This window comes from Archocentrus centrarchus, chromosome 11 (genome assembly GCF_007364275.1).
Source record: "Archocentrus centrarchus isolate MPI-CPG fArcCen1 chromosome 11, fArcCen1, whole genome shotgun sequence".
NCBI classification, from domain to species: domain Eukaryota; kingdom Metazoa; phylum Chordata; class Actinopteri; order Cichliformes; family Cichlidae; genus Archocentrus; species Archocentrus centrarchus.
Genome location: NC_044356.1, coordinates 28454725 through 28479671, shown reverse-complemented (window position 1 = coordinate 28479671; position 24947 = coordinate 28454725). Strand labels below are relative to the sequence as shown.

Sequence of the window (24947 nt, the reverse complement as noted above, 5' to 3'; positions counted from 1 at the left end):
CGATGGTGCAGGTGTAAAAGTTCCTGAGCACCTTGAGTGGGAGCTTGAAGTCTCTCAGCCGCCTGAGGAGGTAGAGACGCTGTCTGGCCTTCTTCACAGTGATGTTTATGTGATGAGTCCAGGACAGGTCCTGTGAGATGGTCACTCCCAGGTATTTGAAAGTGTCCACTCTTTCCACCTCAGCACCACTGATGACAAGTGGATGGTAGTCCCTCTGCTGCTTCCTGCTGAAGTCCACAATCAGTTCCTTCGTTTTGCTGACGTTGAGCAGGAGGTGGTTCTCCTGGCACCAGTTCTCCAGGCGGGAGACCTCTCTCCTGTAGGCTGTCTCCTCATTGTGAGAGATTAGTCCCACAACAGCAGTGTCGTCAGCAAACTTGATGATGACGTTGGACTCTGACGTGGCCTCGCAGTCATGGGTGTACAGTGTGTACAGCAGAGGGCTGAGCACACAGCCTTGGGGGGATCCAGTGTTGAGGGTGAGGGAGGATGAGGTGAGGTGACCCACTCGTACCACCTGTGGTCTGCTGGTCAGGAAGCTGTGAACCCACCTGCACAGGGATGGGCCCAGGCCCAGGTCCAGCAGCTTAGAGACCAGCCTGGAGGGAACTATGGTGTTGAATGCTGAGCTGTACAAACAGCACTCTCACATAGTTCCCCTTACCAGTGTCTATGTGTGAAAGGGTCTTGTGGAGGAGGAAGGATATGGCGTCATCTGTGGTTATACACTATTTTAAGTTTTTATAAACCCTCCCCACACACTTATACACCAAATATATTCATTACTGTACAACACGTACTACGCATGTGAAGAACGAGTACTGCAAAAACCCACGAAACAGCAAAAATAACGCAGTAAATATTTTACACTAATATTGATTGAAAACCCGCGAAACAGTGAGTCTGCGAAAAGCGAACCGCAAAGTAGTGAGGGATTACTGTACCTGTGTTTAGAAAACTCTGCAACTGTTCTAACTCACCCGCAAAACTGACCACACCTAGCATTATTTGGGAATTCTGTTGAGTAAATTGGGCCCTATGTCTTGTTAAGTGAGATTTGAAATAAAGGTTGGTACCAAAATAGCTGTTTCCTGCTGTTACAAGTGTTTATGCAAACCTAACCAGCTGCTAATTCTAGCCTCTGATTTAACATTCATGTAACTCTCCCACCCACACTGAAAAACTGCTTTGTACATGAATGAGAAAGTGAATGTTTTGTTTATAACGTACAGGGATGGCCATCTCCCCAAACCCCAAAACAACAAATCAATTATGTAAGTCAGAAAATTGGCAAACACTCTCTGAAGTCACTTAACTGACAGTAAACAGATGAGGGGCATTAAAGTAGGGATGCGCAAATCCGATATTCACTATTCCTGACCTAAATTATTGGATCGGATATCGGAAAGGAATAAAAAAAAGCAATCTGATCCGATCCGACCCACATTAGCTGCATTACAGTTCTCTGTCATTGTCTTCTTCTTGTGGGTTTGCGGTAGACTGAACCAGCTTAGAGCTGCATTACTGCCACCTACTGGATTGGAGTGGATCAGGAGTTTTAAAAAGCCTCAGATTCTAAAAATTTCTCCGTTGTTCCTTCTCTTTAACATCGTAGATCAGCGCTGACATGTTTTTCCATGGCTCCACCACTCTCTACCATGTTTGTGTGTTGTGCTCACTGTGCAGAGAAATTCAGCTGTTATTTTTTTTTTCTACTTCATCTCCCAGTTTAATTGCAGTTTGCTAGTGAGTGCCGCCATTAGCACTAGCAATCATTCTGCACCGGAAGGATCCCTTCTCCGTCAAAATAGTTTTTATACTTTAATCCCTGATTAGTGACTAAATCTTGACCTGCAGTAGTAACGGTTTTAGGACAATGCTTGTGAATACAAAGCATTACTACTCACACAGCCCGCAGTTTTTCAACATAAACACTGATGCAACAGCAGCAGTCAGGTGTTTTACGTGCAGTCTGTCTGCACAAGCGCAAAGAGGCTAAACTGGTGATGGTGAGCTCAGGTGGAGTGGAAGGAAATGTTTTTCTAGTGTCAAAAACAAGCTTTTTCCCCTATAACCACCATTAAACCTTTACTGGGAAACAGCTGGAGGTCCTTCATCAACCACCTGATCAGTAAGTGAAGAAAATAGAACTTTGTAGCTGCTCCATCCACCCTGTTTGTTTCACACAGGAAAAAAATGCAGTACAGAAGTTAAAATATGCAGATGAACTGTTAATACGAAAAAAAGTATTTCTTATCCAGTTACTTGGATAATTGATGGCATAATTGATAGAATACTCGATTACTAAAATAATCGATAATTGTAGCCCTAATGAAATTTGCAACAATCCATAAGCCAATGCATCACCTTCTCACATAGGAGCAACAGGATTCAGGTAAAAAACTGTTTGTTGTAAGTAAGTAAAGTTTATTTATTTAGTGTTTTTCACAGACAAAAAGTCACAAAGCGCTGTACAGTAATTAAAACACAAGATCAAAAAAACCAAGATAAAACACCATGTTAAAAACCTATTAAAATTACCATATTAAAAGAAAAATAATAAAAATAAAGTCAACAGAAAGCCTGGTTAAACAGAAACATTTTCAACAATGTTTTAAGACGCCACAGTGTCAGCTAAACGGAGATGGAATGGTAAACAGTTCCAGAGCTTTGTCACCACTGCCTGATAAGCTCTGCCCCTTCCTGGTTCTTAGTCTTGTACGTGGGACAACTAAAAGATTTGATTTTGTTGTGTGAGAGACTGTTTACTTTTGTAAAATATATCCAGGCATTTGAAATCAATTGTTTGTTTGTTTGTTTTTTTAAAAAGATCGGATTTGTATCGGTATCGTCAGATATCCAAATGTAAAATATCGGTATCAGACCTAAAAAAAGTGGTATCTTGCCATCCCTAGTTAATATACCCAACAACTGAACTTTTTTTTCTTGTCTGCTTGCAACTTCGGCATAACTGAACTTGGACAACAAAATCACTGCAAGAAAAAAATGGTGGATTCATGAAATCTGTAAGCCGGAAGTCCATGTCCTTGTTTAGCAGTTCCACAGCAAATACTGTGAAGTAAGAGGAAAGAAGACGTAACAGGGAATAGAGAAAACTGAACAGACTGACAAGAATATAAACATATATATGCAGCACTGGGACAGAATGTATTTAAATTTCCTGAACTCCTACACACTCAAAGTACACAAAAAAATGTGATATGTCTCCTTTAATGGACCTCTGTATGTCTGTCAACCAATGCTATAATTTACATACTGAATTTATCTACTGGTGTGTGATTTTGTAGTACACAAAGGTATAATTCATTAATAAATAACCCTTTAACATTTTGTTGTTTACACTTGTTTATCCAAACACTCCATTTCTTTATTATGAATGGCATTGTACCCACTCATCCAGGTGCTCAATATTTAATCAATTAATTCATGGAGTAAAAAGTGCTAAACACAAAACACCTTTGCATTTTGGGTTTCTTGTTGATTTGGAGGAAACAGGTAGATGAGAGTATTATAATGATACATATTTTATTTGTGGATAAACACCTGTTAACAGAAGCTTCTGTTACCTCTCTGAGGTCTAAGTCATTATTAGTGACAATCCCAACCCTTGCTCTGAACCCTAAGCCTTTATTTTGGAGTGAAGCAGAAAGTCCTTTTTTGAAAATATGTACAGATTTTTTGATGCATATCAGAATTTTTTTTTTCCATTTATATATTCTTGTGACACAGGATTAGGTTTACTACTGATGAGTTCCCTCAGATAAAGATGCAATTGTAAATAGAAAAAGAAAATTACCATCCTTTAAAAAACAAGATTTTCTTCCTCTTGTGTAATTTATCAATCAGTTCATATTCATATTTTCCTGGATGAGCTCCTGTTTTTATTTGTTTGTTTTTGAGGATGCCAAAGTAGTGGCTCCAGTTTCCTTCGCTGTCTGCTCCAAACCCAAATACACTGACCTGGGGAAACAAAAATTATACACTGAAGTTATATTAAGCCCTTTAACAGTCCTAGGGCCCTTATACAGGCCCAAATACATGTGGAAATGAACCCCAGGAATGTTAAAGGGTTAATGTTAAAGTAATCTTGCAATTAATTACTTTTTAGCAATCCATATACCTTTTATTTATTTATTTTTTTTTAGCCTGTCATGTCTGGCAGTTTTCGCACTCAGAATATGATCCGAATACGCTGGTGTACCAAACATATTTGCTTTTCCAAGAATAGCTCTTTAAGTTTTACAATAGGCTACTCTTGTTAGCATGTATTTAGTTTGTATTTTTTTTTTTTTATTTTATTTATTTATACCAGGCGTGACAGGCAAAAAGGGTATGAAAAGGAGTGAGAAAGAAAAACAAAAACAAAACAAAGGTGAAAAAAGAATAATCAAAGAATGATATCCACATATCTACACATGCACATACATACGCATACACACATACACACACACAATCCTGCTGCTGCTTGCAAGTAATGTGTGTACAGTATGTGCCTCTGTCATGGAACGTAATCACCAATGGAGGCAAGAAACTGCAATCATGCCCCCCGTGATTTCACGGCAATTGAGGGCTTTTAATTATTTCCTTGAATTGTTCTTTTTCCAGGGTGGAATAAATATACACCATACATCTTCTCTCATCCACACAGGCTCACAAATATACACTGCTCAAAAAAATAAAGGGAACACTTAAACAGCACAATATAACTCCAAGTAAATCAAACTTCTGTGAAATCAAACTGTCCACTTAGGAAGCAACACTGATTGACAATCAATTTCACATGCTGTTGTGCAAATGGAATAGACAACAGGTGGAAATTATTGGCAATTAGCAAGACACACTCAATAAAGGAGTGGTTCTGCAGGTGGGGACCACAGACCACTTCTCAGTACCAATGCTTTCTGGCTGATGTTTTGGTCACTTTTGAATGTTAAGATAAGATAGTGTTTATTTGTCACATGCGCAGTTATACACAGTACAATGCACAGTGAAATGTATTTTGTACTTGCAACCATATATATACACACACATATATAAATAAGAAGAATAAAAATAAAAATAAGTAATTCACAATATACACTATACACTATATACTATACACTATACACACTTTACATGGAATTATAGAATATTATAATATTTACATTGTGCAATAATAGTCCAGTTAGGGCTCAGAGTTGAGCAGACGGATGGCTTGTGGGTAAAAACTCTTCTTCAACCTTTCAGTCTCAGTCCTCAGGCAGCGGTAAAGCCGGCCTGATGGGTAGTGTTGTAGTCAAGACCACCTAACCCGAGACCGAGACAAGACCAAGACCAGAGGGTATCGAGACCGAGACAAGACCAAGACTTTTAGGGTCTGAGACCAGTCGAGACCAAGACCGAGGGGGGGGGGAGCCCGAGACAAGACCAAGACCAGTGCCTGACACTACATGACACAATAAAATGTGAAACATGATCAAAATCACTTCTCAAATTGATCTGAAAGATCCGCATTCCCATAAAATCATCCTGATATTAAACACTCACAGCTCAAATAAATATAACCATCTTTATTTAATACTCCTGGGTGACTTCCATCATTTATCACAGAATGTAAAACAATTATTCATAGTTCATCACAATAGTCTTAACTTTTCTCTGCCTTTCATAAACTATGCATAAAGTTGTGTTGTTTTTAAACCAACAACCTTTGTAAAAATGGGTGCTTTTTCAAAACCACATAGCTAAATGTGTAAAACTGAAAAAATGGCAAACACTCATCAACAGTAAGAACTAAAGCCTTTAATCTTATACAGATTAAAGCTGCAGGATGTAACTTTTATAAAAAATCTGGTTTTTACATATTTGTTAAAACTGTCACCATGTCAGACAGTATGAGACCGATAATCTGCGAAAAAAATGGAGCTCATACACCTCCTCCCTGAAAAGCTCCCAGTCAAAAACAACCAGTCAGAGCCAGGAGGAGGGTCTTAGCACTGTCAATCACTCCTGGTGTATGCTGCTCAATGTAGTTGTGTGCGACACTTCATAATTTGGTATCGATCCTATGTAAAGTAAACACAGGGCCATTATCACCGATACTGATACCAATACTTTTTAATAATTATGAAGAATTTCCATGAAGTTTAACTGGTTTGAGATTTTTTTCCTTTGGATCATTAATTAGTTAAAACCCAGGATAGAATTGGGCAAAGTTTATATGTAAGTAGAAAATACTTTATCAAAATAAAAGTTATTGTTCTGAAACAATAGAACAAAACAATTTTCCCCATAAATTGATGTCTGGATTTTTTTTTCATAAATTAAGTGTTTACATATCATCACTCAAGAACAAATGCAAACTTTTTTCCAGGTAGATTTTTCAGAAAGTATAATAAAAAAAATTAATAAAAAATGTTCCTTCATTCACTAATTTTCTACAAATTTAAATTTAAATTTGATTTAAATGTTTCATAGCAAAATCCTTTTTTTTCCCAAATAAAATATGTTATGCATCACATGACAGTATAACAAAACACTGTGGGGAGGAGCAAAGTGCTCTGTGCTGTGACAGGAGCGACACTTAGACAGTCAGCTCGTATCTTTAATGAAACCGCAGCACTGCATACAGGAGAGAAACTGAAGCCAAAGTATCGATCTCATCACACTGATATTGATCAATACCAATACAACTTTGGCATCCATATTATCGCTATTAGGATCAATCTGCCCACCACTAGCTCAATGTACTAATGGCGGAGAAACAACTTACTTACTTCTCTGCTGTTACCATTGGTGGTGGCAATGGTTAACTTCCGGGTTCTAGCAAGAAATATTCCTCACCCCAGCACTAATGCTAATGCTAATTAGTAAGCTAATACTAACCACCAAATGCCGCTCCCACTTGTTAATTGAGTGATGGGGCCTAAGACATAACCAGAAAGCAGTAATCAGTTTTTTTGGACGTGTAGTTACATTTCTCGAGGTGCATGTCAGGTTTGCTTCAGAGAGGATTTTCAGTTATACACAAAGGATCAATGCAGAACTCTAAATCAGGCCTTATTAGATCGATAGAATGATAATTTTTGCATATAATCCAGAAAAGTTACATTTATACATCAAGCATTTAATGTGTCCCAGAGTGCCGTTTCCTTCCACTGTGTTTGCAGAAATCACATAAAAAAATACACAATAAAAACATAATCCAGATTCCTCAGCTGCTAATAGCATTTCCTACATTTGAATATCAGCCACCATATTGTGAGCATAAACTATCACGTTTTTAATGCAACAATAGGAAGTGACATCATCTTGCTGGGAACTGTAATATTTTATTCTTAAAGGCTTCTCAAAGCTCTACTGGTGCTGAAAACTAATGTTTGACTATGGCTTTCTGAATACAAGTAGGGCTGCAATTATGAATTATTTTAGTAATCAAGTATTCAATTGATTACTCCGTCAATTAATCAAGTAATTGGATAAGAAATAATTTTTCATTTTAACAATTCATCAGCATATTTTAACTTCCGTACTGCAGATGTTTCTCTGTGTGAAACAAACAGGGTGGATGGAGCAGCTACAAAGTTCTCTGTTCTTCATGTTGCTGATCAGGTGGTTGATAAAAACATTTTGACGGAGCCCCTCTGTACTGAAGGGGGTGGAGGGGGCACCGAACGATTGCTAGTGCTAATGGCAGCCCCCCTTTCCCCAGTACACTGTGGTTATAGATCTGTTCTGGTGGCTACAGCTGACGTAAAGAAAAAAATAACAGCTGACATCCTCTGCACAACACGTGCGCACATTCAAACATGCGCACTCACAGCACAGAGAAGTGGGGGCGTAAAAAAAACATCTCAGCGATCCACTCGTGTTAAAGGGTCGTTTTTGTTTTTTTTGGAAATGCTCCGCTTACACGGAGACACCTGAGCTGCAGAGCTGAAACGAAACATCAAAGCAACAAATTCGTGTCGAGGATTTTTAATAATCGAATTGCGTTATTCCAAGAATCGTTGCAGCCCTAAAACTTGCATTAAATTTTTAGTTTGTGTATCAAAATTCATGAAGGTTGGTATTTACCTTTCATGCTGGGATTTTTTCGTTGAATCGGAAGCCTGAAATTTTCCTTTGATCTTCATTTTCCCTCTTACTTCTCTTCGTGTTCATGCGGTTATTTCGATTTATGCAGCACACGCGTGACCATAGTGAGATCAAACGTACACACTGTGAATGAAACTGTCCGTGCTCTGTGGTAGATTGCAAACTGCGGTGAAATGATACAGGCGTAAGCAGCGATAATAGCAGCGACCTAGCCGGGGCGGAGTCTGTGAGGTGCGCTCCTTTGAGAGGCAGAGGAGCGCAATCTTTGTTGGATTTGAATCAGTACGTTTTGCATCCAATAAAAGCAAAGATGTTAACAAATAAATTGGACAGTATTCTGGCAATTTAGTGATATTTCCACAGCTGTGGTCTTGACTGGTCTTGAAATAAAATCCCGAGTCCGAAAAGGTCCGAGTCCATGACAAGACCGAGACCAAATGCGGTCGAGTCCATGACAAGACCGAGACCATCAAAAAGCGGTCTCGAGACCAAGACCGATCTCGAGTACTACAACACTACTGATGGGAGCAGGGAGAAGAGAGTGTCCGGGGTGGCTGGGCTGTTTTAGGATCTTCATAGCCCTCAGCCTGCACTGCTTGGTGTAAATGTCCTGCAGGTTGGGGAGGGTGGTTCTGATGGTCCATTCAGCTGAACGACCCACCCTTTTTAAGGCCATAAAGTCCCGCTTTGTTGCAGTTTCCCATCCAGGTGGTGACGCTCCCACGCATGATGCTCTCGATGGTGCAGGTGTAAAAGTTCCTGAGCACCTTGAGTGGGAGCTTGAAGTCTCTCAGCCACCTGAGGAGGTAGAGATGCTGTCTGGCTTTCTTTACAGTGATGTTAATGTGATGAGTCCAGGACAGGTCCTGTGAGATGGTTACTCCCAGGTTGGTGGTGCTTTCACACTCGTGGTAGCATGAGACAGACTCTACAACCCACACAAGTGGCTCAGGTAGTGCAGCTCATCCAGGATGGCACATCAATGTCAGCTGTGGCAAGAAGGTTTGCTGTGTCTTTCAGCATAGTGTCCAGAGGCTGGAGGCGCTACCAGGAGGCAGGCCAGTACACCAGGAGATGTGGAGGAGGTCGTAGGAGGGCAACAACCCAGCAGCAGGACCGCTACCTCCACCTTTGTGCAAGGAGGAACAGGAGGAGCACTGCCAGAGCCCTGCAAAATGACCTCCAGCAGGCCACAAATGTGCATGTGTCTGCACAAACGGTTAGAAACCGACTCCATGAGGATGGTATGAGGGCCCGACGTCCACAGATGGGGGTTGTGCTCACAGCCCAACACCGTGCAAGATGCTTGGCATTTGCCAGAGAACACCAGGACTGGCAAATTCGCCACTGGTGCCCTGTGCTATTCACAGATGAAAGCAGGTTCACACTGAGCACATGTAACAGACGTGACAGAGTCTGGAGACGCGGTAGAGTGCGATCTGCTGCCTGCAACATCCTTCAGCATGACCGGTTTGGCAGTGGGTCAGTAATGGTATGGGGTGGCATTTCTTTGGAGGGCTGCACAGCCCTCCATGTGCTCGCCAGAGGTAGCATGACTGCCATTAGGTACTGAGATGAGATCCTCAGACGCCTTATGAGACCATATGCTGGTGAGGTTGGCCCTGGGTTCCTCCTAATGCAGGACAATGCTAGACCTCATGTGGCTAGAGTGTGTCAGCAGTTCCTGCAAGATGAAGGCATTGAAGCTATGGACTGGCCCGCCCGTTCCCCAGACCTGAATCCGATTGAGCACATCTGGGACATCATGTCTCGCTCCATCCACCAACGTCACCTTGCACCACAGACTGTCCAGGAGTTGGTGGATGCTTTAATCCAGGTCTGGGAGGAGATCTCTCAGGAGACCATCCGCCACCTCATCAGGAGCATGCCCAGGCATTGTAGGGAGGTCATACAGACACGTGGAGGCCACACACAATACTGAGCCTCATTTTGACTTGTTTTAAGGACATTACATCAAAGTTGGATCAGCCTGTAGTGTGTTTTTCCACTTTAATTTTGTGTGTGACTCCATATCCAGGCCTGCATTGGTTAATACATTTGATTTCCATTGATGATTTTTGTTGTCAGCACATTCAACTTTGTAGAGAACAAAGTATTCAGTGAGAATATTTCATTCATTCAGATCTAGGATGTGTTATTTGAGTGTTCTCTTTATTTCTTTGAGCAGTGTACATACACGATAACAAGGATACATACACTCACTTTGGTTAAATGTCTCTTGGGAAGTTGCACCTCAATCAGACACTTTTGGTGCCCATCAACAAGCTTCTGTCATAATTCTTGGATATTTGGCCACTCTTCTTCACATTATTGGTAGAATTAATTTAAATTAATTAGTTTCCTAGCACAGACCCTACTTTTAATCCACAAATTTTCAATAGATTTGAGGTCAGGAATTTAGGAAGGCCATTCTAGAAGCTTCATGGGGCATTTTTAAACGTCAGATTCATCAGTTCAAGAAATTAAGTAATAAGTACAAGTTATTCTCATGTGTCTCCACTTCACCAGTATCTGGAAGAAGACTCAAACTGTCAACTTCAGATCAATGGAAATTAGAGTCTTCAAGGAGAACCAAGGCTCACGCCTGCCATGAACAAGACAGCATCACTGTCCACAGTGAACCAAGATTTACATTGCCATAGACTGAGAGTGTGCTGACTAAGAAAGAGGTCCCTACTCTAAAATTGACACATTCAAGTTTGACTGAAGTTTGCCTTCATGGCCAAGCTAAGGGGTCATTCAAATTTCAACATTTTCCAGAGCATACAAAGCATCTGACAGGGGGGAAGGGGGTAATACCCCGGGTACGCTTTTCAAATAGTTAGAAAATGTGGGTCGGCCTGTGTAATTTGAGCGCTGATGGCCAAGGCATCCACACCACTGCACCATTCCGTTGTTTGTGGTGATATGGCCTCAGGTCTGGCAGATCAGTTCAAAGGCCTCATTGAATTCTCTAAAAAAGGCCATCATCGATTCACAAAATGACTCTACTGACGATATTAGACAGAAACGGAACAAGCTGTGGGTGCAGGGCAGCAGGTGTGGAAAACAGCCAAATTCAACAAGAAGTGGAAGCATTGTTCCAAAAATGGAAACTGTATGCAGTAAACCACAGAAAACTATGATGGATTTGGCCTATTTTCATCTATGCTGGCCCATTTATTTGTGCATAATCTGGCGTCCGGTACTTTTTACCAAATTATGTACAGTAAAACTTGCTGTCGGCTGTCTCAAAAGTTGCTAAAGGACGAATCGAGGTCCTGGGGTGTGTGTGTGCTGTCTCCCTTGGTGCCAAACAGAGGTCCAGGCGATGCCACGAAGGGACGCAGTACGAGCACTGTATGTACACAAAACACAGTGACAGTGGAGTTATCAGGTTTCCGGTGTTGTGTCAAAAAATGATTGCTTTTTTTTTAATAAATGTTTTTGCTTTGCTTATATTGGTAAATATACTGGTGCACAGGATTTATAAAAGGCTCATCTTTTATCCACCATTTTCGTGTCTTCAGCAAATATTATCATACTGGGAGACTTCAACATTCATGTCGATGTCCCTACTGATCATCTTGCTGCCGAATTTCTCCAACTACTAAATTGCTTTAACTTAAGGCAGCATGTCCATATCCCTACTCATAAAGGGGGTCACACCCTGGACCTTGTTATCACAAGCGCCATGCTTCCTATTCATCTGCAGGCCTATGACCTGGGTGTATCTGATCACAAGGCAATATCTTTGAAACTACGCTCCACTGCACTCACTACCAAGCCTAAACACCAGATACGTTTTAGAAATATTAAAAACACTGACACATCTGGCTTTGTAGCTGAGCTTCAGTGCCTCTGTAGAGACTTTACATCAGCTGATGAGGCACTCGGTTACTACGTCACTCATCTTAGTAACCTCTTGGACTCCCATGCGACAATTAAAACAAGAACTGTTACATTCTCTCGGTCAGCTCCTTGGTATTCAAATGAACTTCGGAAAATGAAGACTGCAGGACGGGCCCTGGAGCGCCGATATATATCTACGGGGCTCACTGTGCATAAACAAATGTACAGAGCACATCAAAGGGCCTATGCTCATTCCTTGAAATTTGCCCGTTCGCAGTTCTTCTCTGACATCATTGGTAGAAACCCTGGTTGTTCCAAACAGCTCTTCAAAACAGTAAACTGTCTTCTTACTATGAAATCTTCTCCTACCATTACCTCTGATGCCGCAGTGGAGCAATGCAACAGGTTTATGGCCTTCTTTACATCCAAGATCTCCTCAATACGTACAGCTCTATCAGGTTCTAAAACTGTCATTTCAGATTATAGCCTGAGTGCTACATCTCACCCCTTCACCTGCTTCCCAACTGTTACATCAGAAGAGATCCAGGACAGCATCAGGAAGATGAGGACCACTACATGTTCCCTAGATCCTCTTCCTACCACCTTGGTGAAAACATATCTATCTCTTCTTACCCCCTTAACCTGTTCTATTGTCAACCTCTCCATGCGAAGTGACCATGTTCCCTCTTCCTTGAAAAAAGCCATCATCAGACCCATACTAAAAAAACCTACCCTTGATCCGGATAACCTAGTAAACTACAGGCCAATCTCAAACCTCTCATTTATTTCTAAAGTTCTGGAAAAAGTTGTTGCAATGCATCTCCAAAATCATCTTAGCTGCAATAATCTCTACAAAAAAATTCAATCTGGATTTCGCACTGCCCACAGCACAGAAACAGCACTCGTGAGAATCAAGAGTGACCTGTTGATGGCAGCCGATAATGGTTCCCCCTCCATTCTCATCCTCCTGGACCTATCGGCGGCATTTGACATGGTTGATCATGACATCCTATTACACAGGCTTCAACACACAGCTGGGTTTTCAGGCCCAGCCCTTGATTGGTTCAATTCTTACCTCACAAATCTATCTGAATGTGTTGCATTGGGCGTTGCCAAATCGGAACCCCACATTGTCACCTGTGGGGTGCCCCAGCGATCTGTGCTTGGACCAGCTTTGTTTAATCTTTATCTGCTTCCTCTGGGTCAGATCATAAACAAACATGGTGTTTCGTTTCACTGCTATGCTGACGACACACAGTTATATGTTAAAGCCACTGCTGACGAGCCTCTTCCACCTGCACCTTCGTCATCTCTGTCTCCATCGTTGCCAAGGCTTGTTAAATGTCTGGAGGAGGTCAAGGGATGGATGGAAGATAATTTTCTCCAGCTTAACAGCTCTAAAACAGAAGCAATCATGATTGGTACTCCCCACCAGATCAAATCATCACCCATCGTTAGTTTATCTTTTCTCGGACACAGTATTCCTCTCTCCTCATCAGTTACCAATCTTGGTGTTAGGATGGATCCCCAACTCAACATGGAACTTCATATAAACCACCTTAGTAAAATCTCATTTTACCACCTTCGCAATATTGCAAAACTCCGCCCTGTCTTAATTCTTCAAGATGCAGAGAAACTGGTCCATGCATTTGTCTCTTCCAGACTGGATTACTGTAATGCACTCTTTGTCGGCATCCCCAACAAGAGTCTTCAGAAACTCGAGTACATTCAAAACGCTGCGGCCCGGATACTGAAGGGAGTTCGCAAATACGATCATATTACACCAACTCTTCAGTCCCTCCACTGGCTTCCTGTTTCTTACAGGATTGACTATAAGGTCGCTCTTCTTACCTATCAATGCGTCTATGGCAATGCCCCTTCCTACCTTAAAGAACTTCTTTCTTTAAAATGTATGACACGCTCCTCCAGATCAGCTCACACAAACTCCCTCATCATACCAAGGACAAATTTACGGACAATCGGTGACCGGGCTTTCTGTGCGGTTGCCCCTCATCTATGGAACTCACTTCCATCTGAACTGAGAGCGCCTCAAACTTTGGACAGTTTTAGAAAGGGCTTAAAGACTGTTCTTTTTATAAGAGCTTTTAATCTTTGTCTATAATTTTTAGCTATTTTATCTACACCCTGGTGTATCTTAATTTACACCATGGTCTGTTATTTAGTGTGTTTTATACTCTTACTGTTTATGTTTTTTATGTTGTAGCACTTTGAGGTTTTTTAAAATGTAAGTGCATTATAAATTAAAGGTATTATTATTATTATTATTATTTTCCCACCAGTCTACTACACAGACCAACGAAGGGTGGAAGTGCTCCTGTGATAAGCAAACTCCTGAAATTAAAGTTAAGCATCATAACTGGATAGATTTATTCTACATTAATGTCTCACTTAATATAGTTGGAAATTAATCATTCGCTCAGCTGTATTCCATGATGTTGAAATGTGTTATGCTTGTTTTAACAGCTTATTTTGAATTAAAGACTTAAAATTAAACCACAAAAAGGAGAAAAAGTTTGTTCTCCGTTTAACCAGCTGCTTTTACACAGCTGTGCTTCGCACTCACGGTTGCTAGGTGACATGAGCTACGCAGAGGCGAGGGCAGGCGACACTGATATGAAGGCTAGCCGCTTACTTCCGGCCTATGCGGTCTTCGTGGACTGCAAAGGACGTGGGCCGGGTCTTTCGAACGATGCGGCCGCTGAATTTTTGACATCGTGCGTCGATATAATCTGTATGCCGGGAACTCGTGCACTGAGAAACGTTCTGGTGCAAAGTGTGATTAAAATGCGTTAATTCGTTAATTTCCCCGTAATTAATTAATCGAAATTAACGCGTTAAAGTCCCGACCCTATTCCTAGTACATTACAATACCAAAGAACCAGGTGAAATTAAATGTCATGAAAAAAGATCAACATTTTCTTTGTACACTTTTTTGTTTTTTTTGTTTTTTTGGGGGGGGGGTGAAAAGAGTACGCTTTGTACACTCTGGAAAATGTCGACATTTGTGAATGACCCCTAAAGGTGAAGGTGACGAGGTGAAGATTGGGTTATTTGGCCACAATGACAAGAGATATGTTTGGAAGAATTAATGTGAGGCATTTAAACCGATGAACACTATACAGTCAAGAGACATAGAAAACCTTCTGGCAGTGGCACAAACCTCTGTAGGGTTCAGGTATAGCCTCATCCTACCAGTAGTGACTAGTGTTGTAGTACTCGAGATCGGTCTTGGTCTCGAGATCGCTTTTTGATGGTCTCGGTCTTGTCATGGACTCGATTGCATTTGGTCTCGGTCTTGTCATGGACTCGGACATTGCGGACTAGGGATTTTATTTCAAGACCAGTCAAGACCACAGCTCTGGAAATATCACTAAATTGCCAGAATACTGTCCAATTAATTTGTTAACATCTTTGCTTTTATTGGATGCAAATCGTACTGATTCAAATCCAACAAAGTTTGCGCTCCTCTGCCTCTCAAAGGAGCGCACCTCGCAGACTCCGCCCCGGCTAGGTCGCTGCTATTATCGCTGCTTACGCCTGTATCATTTCACCGCAGTTTGTAATCTACCACAGAGCACGGACAGTTTCATTCACAATGTGCACGTTTGGTCTCACTATGGTCATGCATGTGCTGCATAAATCGAAATAACAACTGCATGAACACGAAGAGAAGTAAGAGGGAAAATGAAGATCAAAGGAAAATTTCAGGCTTCCGATTCAACAAAAAAAATCCCAGCATGAAAGGTAAATACCAACCTTCATGTATTTTGATACACAAACTAAAAATTTAATGCAAGTTTTAGGGCTGCGACGATTCTTGGAGTAATGCAATTCGATTATTAAAAATCCTCGACACAAATTTGTTGCTTTGATGTTTCGTTTCAACTCTGCAGCTCAGGTGTCTCCGTGTAAGCGAAGCATTTCCTCCACATTAGTTCTCCATCGCTGTAACGGATTTCCGTCATTTGGAAAAAAAAAAACAAAAAACAAAAACGACCCTTTAGTGCAGGGGTCTCCAAACTTGGGGAAAATAACATACAGTTTGGCCCTTTAAGTTACTTTTTTGACTTAAAGGGCCAAACTGTATGTTATTTTTGACATCAATTCACAAACCGGAAGTGGGTGGGGCTGGATGCGGCCCGCGGGCCGCAATTTTGGAGACCCCTGCTTTAGTGGATCGCTGAGATGTTTTTCCACGCCCCCACTTCTCTGTGCTGTGAGTGCGCATGTTTGAATGTGCACGCGTGTTGTGCAGAGGATGTCAGTTGTTATTTTTTCTTTACATCAGCTGTAGCCACCAGAACAGACCTATAACCACAGTGTACTGGGGAAAGGGGGGCTGCGATTAGCACTAGCAATCGTTCAGAGAACATTAACATTAACAATATGCTGATGAATTGTTAAAATGAAAAATTATTTCTTATCCAATTACTTGATTAATTGACAGAGTAATCAATTGAATACTTGATTACTAAAATAATTGATAGTTGTAGCCCTACTTGTATTCAGAAAGCCATAGTCAAACATTAGTTTTCAGCACCAGTAGAGCTGTGAGAGGCCTTCAAGAATAAAATAACTACAGTTCCCAGCAAGATGACATCACTTCCTATTGTTGCATTAAAAACGTGATAGTTTATGCTCACAACATGGTGGCTGATATTCAAATGTAGGAAATGCTTTGTTGTGTATTTTTTTATGTGACTTCTGGAAACACATTAGTGGAAGGAAACGGCACTCTGGGACACATTAAATGGTTGATATATAAATGTAACGTTTCTGGATTATATGCAAAAATTGTCATTCTATCAATGTAAAAAGGCCTGATTTAGAGTTCTGCATTGGTTTTGTATAACTGAAAATCCTCTCTGAACCAAACCTGACATGCATCTCGAGAAATGTAACTACACATCCAAAAAAACTGATTACTGCTTTCCAGTTACATCTTAGGCCCCATTACTCAATTAACAAATGGGAGCGGCATTTAGCGGTTAGCATTAGCTTACTAATTAGCATTAGCTTACTAATTAGCATTAGTGTTAGCCCTGGGGTGAGAAATATTTCTTGCTAGAACCCTTAAGTTACCATGGCCACCCCCAATGGTAACGGCAGAGAAGTAAGTAAGTTGTTTCTCCGCCATTAGTACATTGAGCTAGTGGTGGGCAGATCGATCCTAATATCGATAATATGGATGCCAACGTTGGTATTGGTATTGATCAATATCAATGTTATGAGAGCGATACTTTGGCTTCAGTTTTTCTCCTGTTTGCAGTGCTGCGGTTTCATCAAAGATGGAGGCTGACTGTCTAAGTGTCGCTCCTGTCCCAGCACAGAGCAGGCACACTTTGCTCCTCCCCTCACCACAGTGTTTTGTTATACTGTCATTTGACGCGTAACAAATTTTAATTGGGGAAAAAAAAAAAGGATTTTGCTATGAAACATTTAAAACAAATTTAAATTTAAATTTGTAGAAAATTAGTGAATGAAGGGAAATTTTTTATAAATTTTTTTTTATTATACTTTCTGAACAATCTACCTGGAAAAAAAAGTTTGCATTTGTTCTTGAGTAATGATTTTGTACACTTCATTTATGAAAAAAAAATTCCAGACATCAATGTATGGGGAAAATTGTTTTGTTAATGTTCTATTGTTTCAGAACGATAACTTTTATTTTGATAAAGTATTTTCTACTTACATATAAACTTTGCCCAATTCAATTCTATTAACTAATTAATGATCCAAAGGAAAAAAGACCCTCCTCCTGGCTCTGATTGGTTGTTTTAGACTGGGAGCAGTTCAGGGAGGAGGTGGAGGAGCTCCATTTTTTTCGCAGATTATCGGTCTCATACTGTCGTGACATGGTGACAGTTTTAACAAATATGTAAAAAACAGATTTTTTATAAAAGTTACATACTGCAGCGTTAATCTGTATAAGATTAAAGGCTTTAGTTCTTACTGTCGATGAGTGTTTGCCATTTTTTCAGTTTTATACATTTGGCTATGTGGTTTTGAAATAGCACCCATTTTTACAAAGATTGTTGTTGGTTTAAAGACAACATAACTTTATGCATTGTTTATGAAAGGCAGAGAAAAGTTAAGACTATTGTGATGAATTATGAATAATTGTTTTACATTCTGTGATAAATGATGGAAGTCACCCAGGAGTATTAAATAAAGATGGTTATGTTTATTTGAGCTGTCAGTGTTTAATATCAGGATGACTTTGTGGGAATGTGGATCTTTCAGATCAATTTGAGAAGTAATTTTGATCATGTTTCACATTTTATTGGGTCATGTAGCGTCAGGCACTGGTCTTGGTCTTGTCTCGGTCTCAATACACTCTGGTCTTAGTCTTGTCTCCGTTTTGAGTTAGGTGGTCTTGACTACAACACTAGTAGTGACACTGACTCTAGCAAAATGCAAAATTAGTGAAAAAACAATCAGAAAAAATGAGAAGGGGAAAATGTCAGTGGCCTCCACCTGAAAAACCATTCATGTTTTAAAAGTTGTCTCATTGGTGCCCCTCTAGTGCACCTGCTGTTAATTTTATGAACACCGAAGCAGCTGAAAGTGGTTAATAGCACCACTTCTACTTAACTGTCCAGATCAATATCCCAGTTTAATTGACTTAATGCTATACTCAGATTAAAAAAATGCTATTTTTAATATTTTTTATGATACATTCAGGTCATAAGTCATGTCACACTGGTCTCCTCTACTTTACAGATAAAAAGCTGCCTTTAGAAGTTAAAAGAATTGGTAATTATCAGCAATTTTGGTGCTGTATTTACTTGGTATTAGTTCAATTTAAAATTTTATCAAACACACCACTAGTAAAGCCACTTTCAACTGTTTTTCAGGAGATTAACTAAAATAATTGCCAATCACATGCATAATGTACACATACATTGTGTAATATAAACATACCTCATCACACATCAGTAAACTGAGAACCACAGTCAGAAATCCAGTGGATGGATAACGTCCGTTCTTTCCCAGCCAGACTTGATGAACATATTTCATGAAAGCCGGATGGAGGATCATTATCTGGTATGAATCAGAAAAAAGCCTTTTATTTGTAATCTGTACTAAAAGAAGTCAATATTAAATTTTAGTGGTATTGCTCTGTTTGGAATCTGCATGTGTTTCCACATACTTAAATGTCATGCATGAGTTACTGGAAAAAGAGCTGGCAACAAATAATGCAACAAAGGAAAAGCAGACAAGGCGGTGGCTTACAAAATGGCTTGCAAATCTGCAGCAAATGAGGGCAGGTTAAAACAGCTTAATAGTGTGATTTGCCAGCTCAAGGTGTAAAAAGGCATCAACAAACTTCTTAACTTGCCTTAAGTAATGTTAGCTCATATGTATTATAAGATTGTTTAGATATCATTATATGTCAGTTTTGTTTAGGTCAACTTAAAATACTCACCAAATCCTTGTTGACTATTTTATTAGCATGTCGAAAATACCCTTCCCTGTTGAAATTAACAGATATTGTTAAATTTGGTAGAGAACTTGATGATTAGCAAATATCTGTTAATAATTACCCAATATTTAAGATTCACAATAAAATGTTCAGTTTTTATTGTAAATTCATGTGGGCTAGTCCACATAATTCTCTATAGTTATAGCTATGTAGCTATGTGGAAAACTGGAACATCTTGCTTTTCTGTTTTTTCAAACAACTTTTACAGAAAGGATGACCTGATTCACAAACCTAAAATTTTGTAATTAAATGTTTAAAAATTGTGTTTTAATATTTGTTTTTTTCTATATTAGTGTGGCATTTTAAACATGACACACCAAAAATATACCATATATAGGGCATCATTCCTGTCACTCCTACTCACCACTAATTATAATTTTCTGAGGGAACTATTGCTAAATCTGTGAGGTATCTGTTTCATTGCTGAAAAGTTAACCCCTTAACTGGCAGCAAAAAAATCACCTGAAACAACTACATAACACCCTCTGGTTATTATTGGCTATGAACAACCCATTTCATAGCCTATTAACCGGCCGCATCTGGTCTGTGGGAATGAAGTGCATTTATATGGCAGGCTAGACCCGCCCATTTTGATTGACACCTCATTCGGCCAATCATGGTAAGAAATGGGTTTCCCAGAGCCAATAATACTCAGAGGGCGTCACGTAGCTTTGTCAGGTGATTTGGTGCAGCCAGTTACATGATTGGCCGAATGACGTGTCAATAAAAATGGGAGGGTCTAGCCTGCCATATAAAAGGGACTACAAACGGCCCGTCACTGGGCCCTGGACAGTTAAGGGGCTACGACTGAAAATTGCTAAAGCTGGTGAACAGGCAGTTAATAAGGACTGCGCTTCTGCTTCAGCTTCTCACTTAGATTATTCCTATTAGTCATAGTTCCAATTAGAGAGGAACTCCTATAGGAAACTGTAGTGCAGGGCTCTTCAACTCCAGGCCTCGAGAGCCCCTGTTCTGCAGGTTTTAGATGTGTCCCTGATCCAGCACACCTGAATCAAACGGCTGAATTACCTCCTCAGTATGCAGTCAAGTTCTCCAGAGTCCTGCTAATGACTTCTATATTTGACTCAGGTGTGTTGAAGCAGAGACACATCTAAAACCTGTAGGACAGGGGCTCTCGAGGCCTGGAGTAGAAGAGCCCTGCTGTAGTGGCTGACACAGGTAAAGGTGATCTGAAGCTCACAGCCTGCCAGGAAATTTACTGTTTTGGTTAATTGTGTTATTTCATTGTCAGGCTCAAAAAGCAAGATCAAGCGTATACCTGCTTCTAGCTAATTTATAATTCTGCTGTATTCAGAAGCAGTCATATACTAATAGGTTATTGTCCATTCACTGAAACACACTAGCTATAATTAGCTAAATAAAAGGAAATGGTGCAGTTCTAATGCCATCAATCTGAGCTCTTTGGGTTTTAACAACAATTTTGGTCTTTGTTTATTTTGCTGTTCAAACAGATAAAACTGGACACCACTCTGCTATTAAACTCTGAAGTTTCATAGTGGCAGAGAAACATTATTAAAAAAATCCAACTGTTTACCCCACCCTGGATTTAAGCACTTGTAGAGCCATTGAAAGTCATGTGTTTTGAATGGAAAAAACAAAAGATGAGTTGTGTTGTCCAATTTAGTAGAACTTTCTGGATACATGACACGATGAGTTGTTTTGGTTCCAACATCTGTTTCATAGCCTTTGGTAGGGCCGTAGTTGATTCTAAATAGTACACAGACAGACACATTTAGCTTAGTTTAGTTTTTAGTATCAATAATAATTTAAATCACATTACATGCACACTCTACAACACTATATTTTTTTGTGTGTTATTAAATGTATGCTTTTCAGATCTTTGTTAGTGTCAAGAAGGAGTTACATTTTTAAAAAAAAGATGTCTGCAATGTTGTTTGATGATTATTACCTTATTACGATATCATGGAAATCAATCAGAGCTCCATAACGTGATCCTTTCAAATTTCCAGAATTCCCCACTACAGCGCAACGCTTGCAGTGATCAGGGCTGGGTTCTGTAACATCTGCAATGGGTGTGATTATCTGAAACACCTTGTCTATTGTTTGGTTGTAGAAAGTGAAGTTTTGATATCTTGCCCCCTGCAAATTCTGGCAAAGAAGAAGAAAGTAATTGCAGCTTCAGATCACATCTCTGGTTCAAAGCACATTTCACTCCTTAACACTACCTGGTCTCTCTGACTCTTATCCCGCACCTGCTTGTTTGCCCCGATATACTGACACCAGGCTGTTGGAAAATGTGCCTGCAGTGAGTGAAAAAGTCCTTTTTCCTAGTCAGCAGCTAAGAACTGCGAACAAGACTGTGGTTACAGAGGCTACAGATACTCCAAAAACTGTTTCTAATAAATCGGCATATGAAGAGACTGTGGGTTTAAAGACTGTAAGTTGTGCTCCTGTGAGGCACGTTGCCTCAGCTCCACCTGCACCGCAGCCCCTTAGTGCCGCCTCGGCCTGCACCGCAGCCCCTTAGCGCCGCCTCGGCCTGCACCGCAGCCCTCTGCTCCGCCTCGGCGTGCACCGCAGCCCTCAGCTCCGGCTCGGCCTGTACCACAGCCTGCATCACAGCCTGCACCACAGCCTGCACTTCATCTGGCTTTACCACCACCACCAGACTCATCCAAAAATTACACAAGCCAGCCCCAGTCATTGGAGGAGACGGCTGTACGCCCTACAAAGCAGCCCCAGCATGCGCATCTAGTGTCCGATCGTTCGGAGGGTCCCGCTCAGTCCGAGCGTCTGGAGGGTCCCGCTCAGCCAGAGCCCATGCTGGTAAGTCCCGCTCAGTCCAAGCGTCTGAAGGGTCCAGCTCATCCCAGCGTCCAGAGGGTCCTGCTCAGCCAGAGCCCGCAGTGGAAGGCCCTGCTCAGTCCAAGTGTCTGGAGGGTCCCGCTCAGCCAGAGCGTCTGGAGGGTCCCGCTCAGCCAGAGCCCACGCTGGAAGGTCCCGCTCAGTCCGAGTGTCTAGAGGGTCCCACTCAGCCAAGCCTCTTTCCCACCAACAGGGTTCCGGAGCCGGTGCCTTTATTTGAACCGTTAGGTGGGTTTTCCACTGCGGAAGCACTCAGTGATCGGCCAAAAAATAGGATCAACTCCGGCCCCGCAAACTAGCTGGTCTCGAACCAAGAACGCGTGACGAAAGCGGCAGAAGGGCGTGACTCTGCCATCTCAACATCATATTTTCTACCATATTACATGTGTATTACATGAGAAAAGTGAAGTGATTTTCACGGCTATGAATTAGGTTGGGCTCTAAGGCTGAACTTGCTGCTTTGTATCAGTTCATATCACAGATAAAAGGACACAAAGTGCGTACTTGTTGTCTTGCTCTAATCGCTGTCTGTGTTTACCTCTGTGCTGCACACAGATGCTGCAGTAGTTTGGTTTGGACCATAAAACGTATCTGCAGCACAAGAAAGGGGAGCGTGTTCTCCCACGTTTGTGCACTTCGGCTTCCGTGTCCAGAAAAGGACCTGCCCACACGTAAAGGATCAGTTCACAGAAACGTAGTGGAAATGCGGGCCCGTTCTTAAGCGTTTTGCCGGTTCATTGGGAACAGCACGAGCACTGGCACGCAAACCGGCTCCTCAGCGGTGGGAAAGTAGCACCAGAGCCCGCGCTGGAAGGTCCCGCTCAGCCCAAGTGTCCGTTGGGCCCCGCTCAGCCAGAGCTTACGCTGGAGGGTCCCGCTCAGTCCGAGTGTCCGGACTGAGCGGGACTTTTGCAGCGATAAAACCAGTCGAATCAGCGACGAAATCCTCTAATAAATAATAATCCACTCTCGTGAGTCATTTAGTCACTTCGTTGAAAAAATATAGCCTGTTTTTGATGCATTCTGACAATCTGTTGGCGAGAAAAACTATTGTAAACACTGTTTACGCACGACAGCGCACACACTCTTACTTCCTGCTCAGTTTCACGCACGGAGGATGCACTGAATACGCATGTGGTGAAAACCCACCCCATAGCGCCATATACCCACGGCATATACCCACATGTCAGGAATTTTATTGACTATACATCTGTGGTTTTGGATTTTGGGTCAGACTCGACCAATCAGAACGATTGGGGAACATTTGGGGGCATGTCCAGAAAAGTCACATGACACTGTCTGGTTATTATTGGCTCTGGAAAACCCGTTTCATAACATGATTGGCCAAATGAGGTGTCAATCCAATTCTGAGGGTCTAGTCTGTCATATAAAAGCATCGTAAGGGCAGACTGCAGCGTTACTGTGACGCTATGAGGCTTCAAAGTCGGAAAGCACTAAAAATGGCCCGCGGGCAGGTTAATAAGTTAACCAGCTACTAATTGTTAGGCTGCACACAGACTGGAGGCCTGACAATCCACCAAGGATACTCAGAAGGGTCCCATCCAACTAACGGCCAATGGCCTGCCTCAGCATAGCCTGGAAGCTCCTATCAGGAATCAGTGGGCAAACATAAACAGGTACATCCCTCAGTAGATGAGCGGGGCCCCGAAAGGAACTGGCAGAGACAGCAGAGCAAAACAACGTCTACTGGAAGATAGACTGTAAGACCAGACTGACCAACCTGTGCACTACCTGGATTGATTGCAAGAAAGCTTATGACTCAATGCCTCACACATGTGTCCTGCTGTAAATAAAAATATCTGAATATTTTTTTTTCCTTAGACCTACTGACCATGAGGAGTGATTATTCAGGTAAGGTTTAAAGGATGCTAAGAGGAATTAAAAACTCAGTAAGTATCACTGTAAAATTGTTTGCAAAAAAAAAAAGTGAATAAAGCAACTCTCTAAGAGCAATAAAAAGGGGATAATTTCCAGTGAATAGTCTACCAAAGCCAGGTTGCTTTGTCCACATGACATGATGGGTAGTCTGATACAAGATGCTAACCCTAAACCACTAACTGTTACATCTTACAAAACCCTGACCTAGTGCTCTGCATCAGGGAATCCAAGGCACTGGACCGTAAAATCATAGGTGAAGAGGGTCTCAAAAATGAAAAAAAAAAAAAATCCTTCTATCCATTTATCTTTTTCAGGGCATGATATCACAGGAAGGCAAGGGGCTTGCCTCAGGTGTCAAAGGATGAGAGGCAGGGCAACCTAACCCCACTAACAGCATGTCTTTGTGAAGAAATGAGAGCATCTGGAGAGGACCCACATAAACATGGGAAGAACATGTAAATTCCAAATAGAAATGTTGCAGCCAGTTGGTTGAGTTGAAACCAGGGTCTTCGTGCTATGAGATTGTAGTGCTAAGCACCATGCCACTGTGTTTTTTTCTGTTATGAAAGTACTATTTTGGTATTTTTGTGCTCCAAGCTATGTTATCATGCTCAATCCAGAATAAAAGGTAAATGAAAGCAGCATTTTCTTTATTCCTGTCATTAAGAATGATGTTAAAAAACAGTGTTAAAAATTATGTTAAGTGTTATTTTGCATTATTGTGAAATATACCTATATACAGTAT

At 41.2% G+C, this 24947-nt stretch overlaps 1 protein-coding gene across 6 annotated transcripts in view; it reads right to left on the bottom strand.

Moving 5' to 3' along the window:
- Positions 1 to 2446: 2446 nt before the first annotated feature.
- The window catches only part of LOC115788231 (CMP-N-acetylneuraminate-beta-galactosamide-alpha-2,3-sialyltransferase 1-like), a 48914-nt gene continuing 26413 nt past the window's right edge, over positions 2447 to 24947 (bottom strand). For 4 of the 6 annotated variants that reach the window (XM_030741182.1, XM_030741180.1, XM_030741181.1 and 1 more), the window contains 6 exons: positions 21387 to 21586; positions 21017 to 21184; positions 19400 to 19445; positions 18895 to 19014; positions 3818 to 3981; positions 2447 to 3072 (listed from right to left, as the gene is read on the bottom strand). In XM_030741182.1, the coding sequence (XP_030597042.1) occupies positions 2991 to 3072; positions 3818 to 3981; positions 18895 to 19014; positions 19400 to 19445; positions 21017 to 21184; positions 21387 to 21586 (780 nt within the window). In that variant the 3' untranslated portion in view covers positions 2447 to 2990. Of the gene's footprint in view, positions 3982 to 18894; positions 19015 to 19399; positions 19446 to 21016; positions 21185 to 21386; positions 21587 to 24947 lie in introns of all 6 variants that reach the window. The other 2 variants (XR_004020573.1, XM_030741185.1) reach the window with 2 other exon arrangements.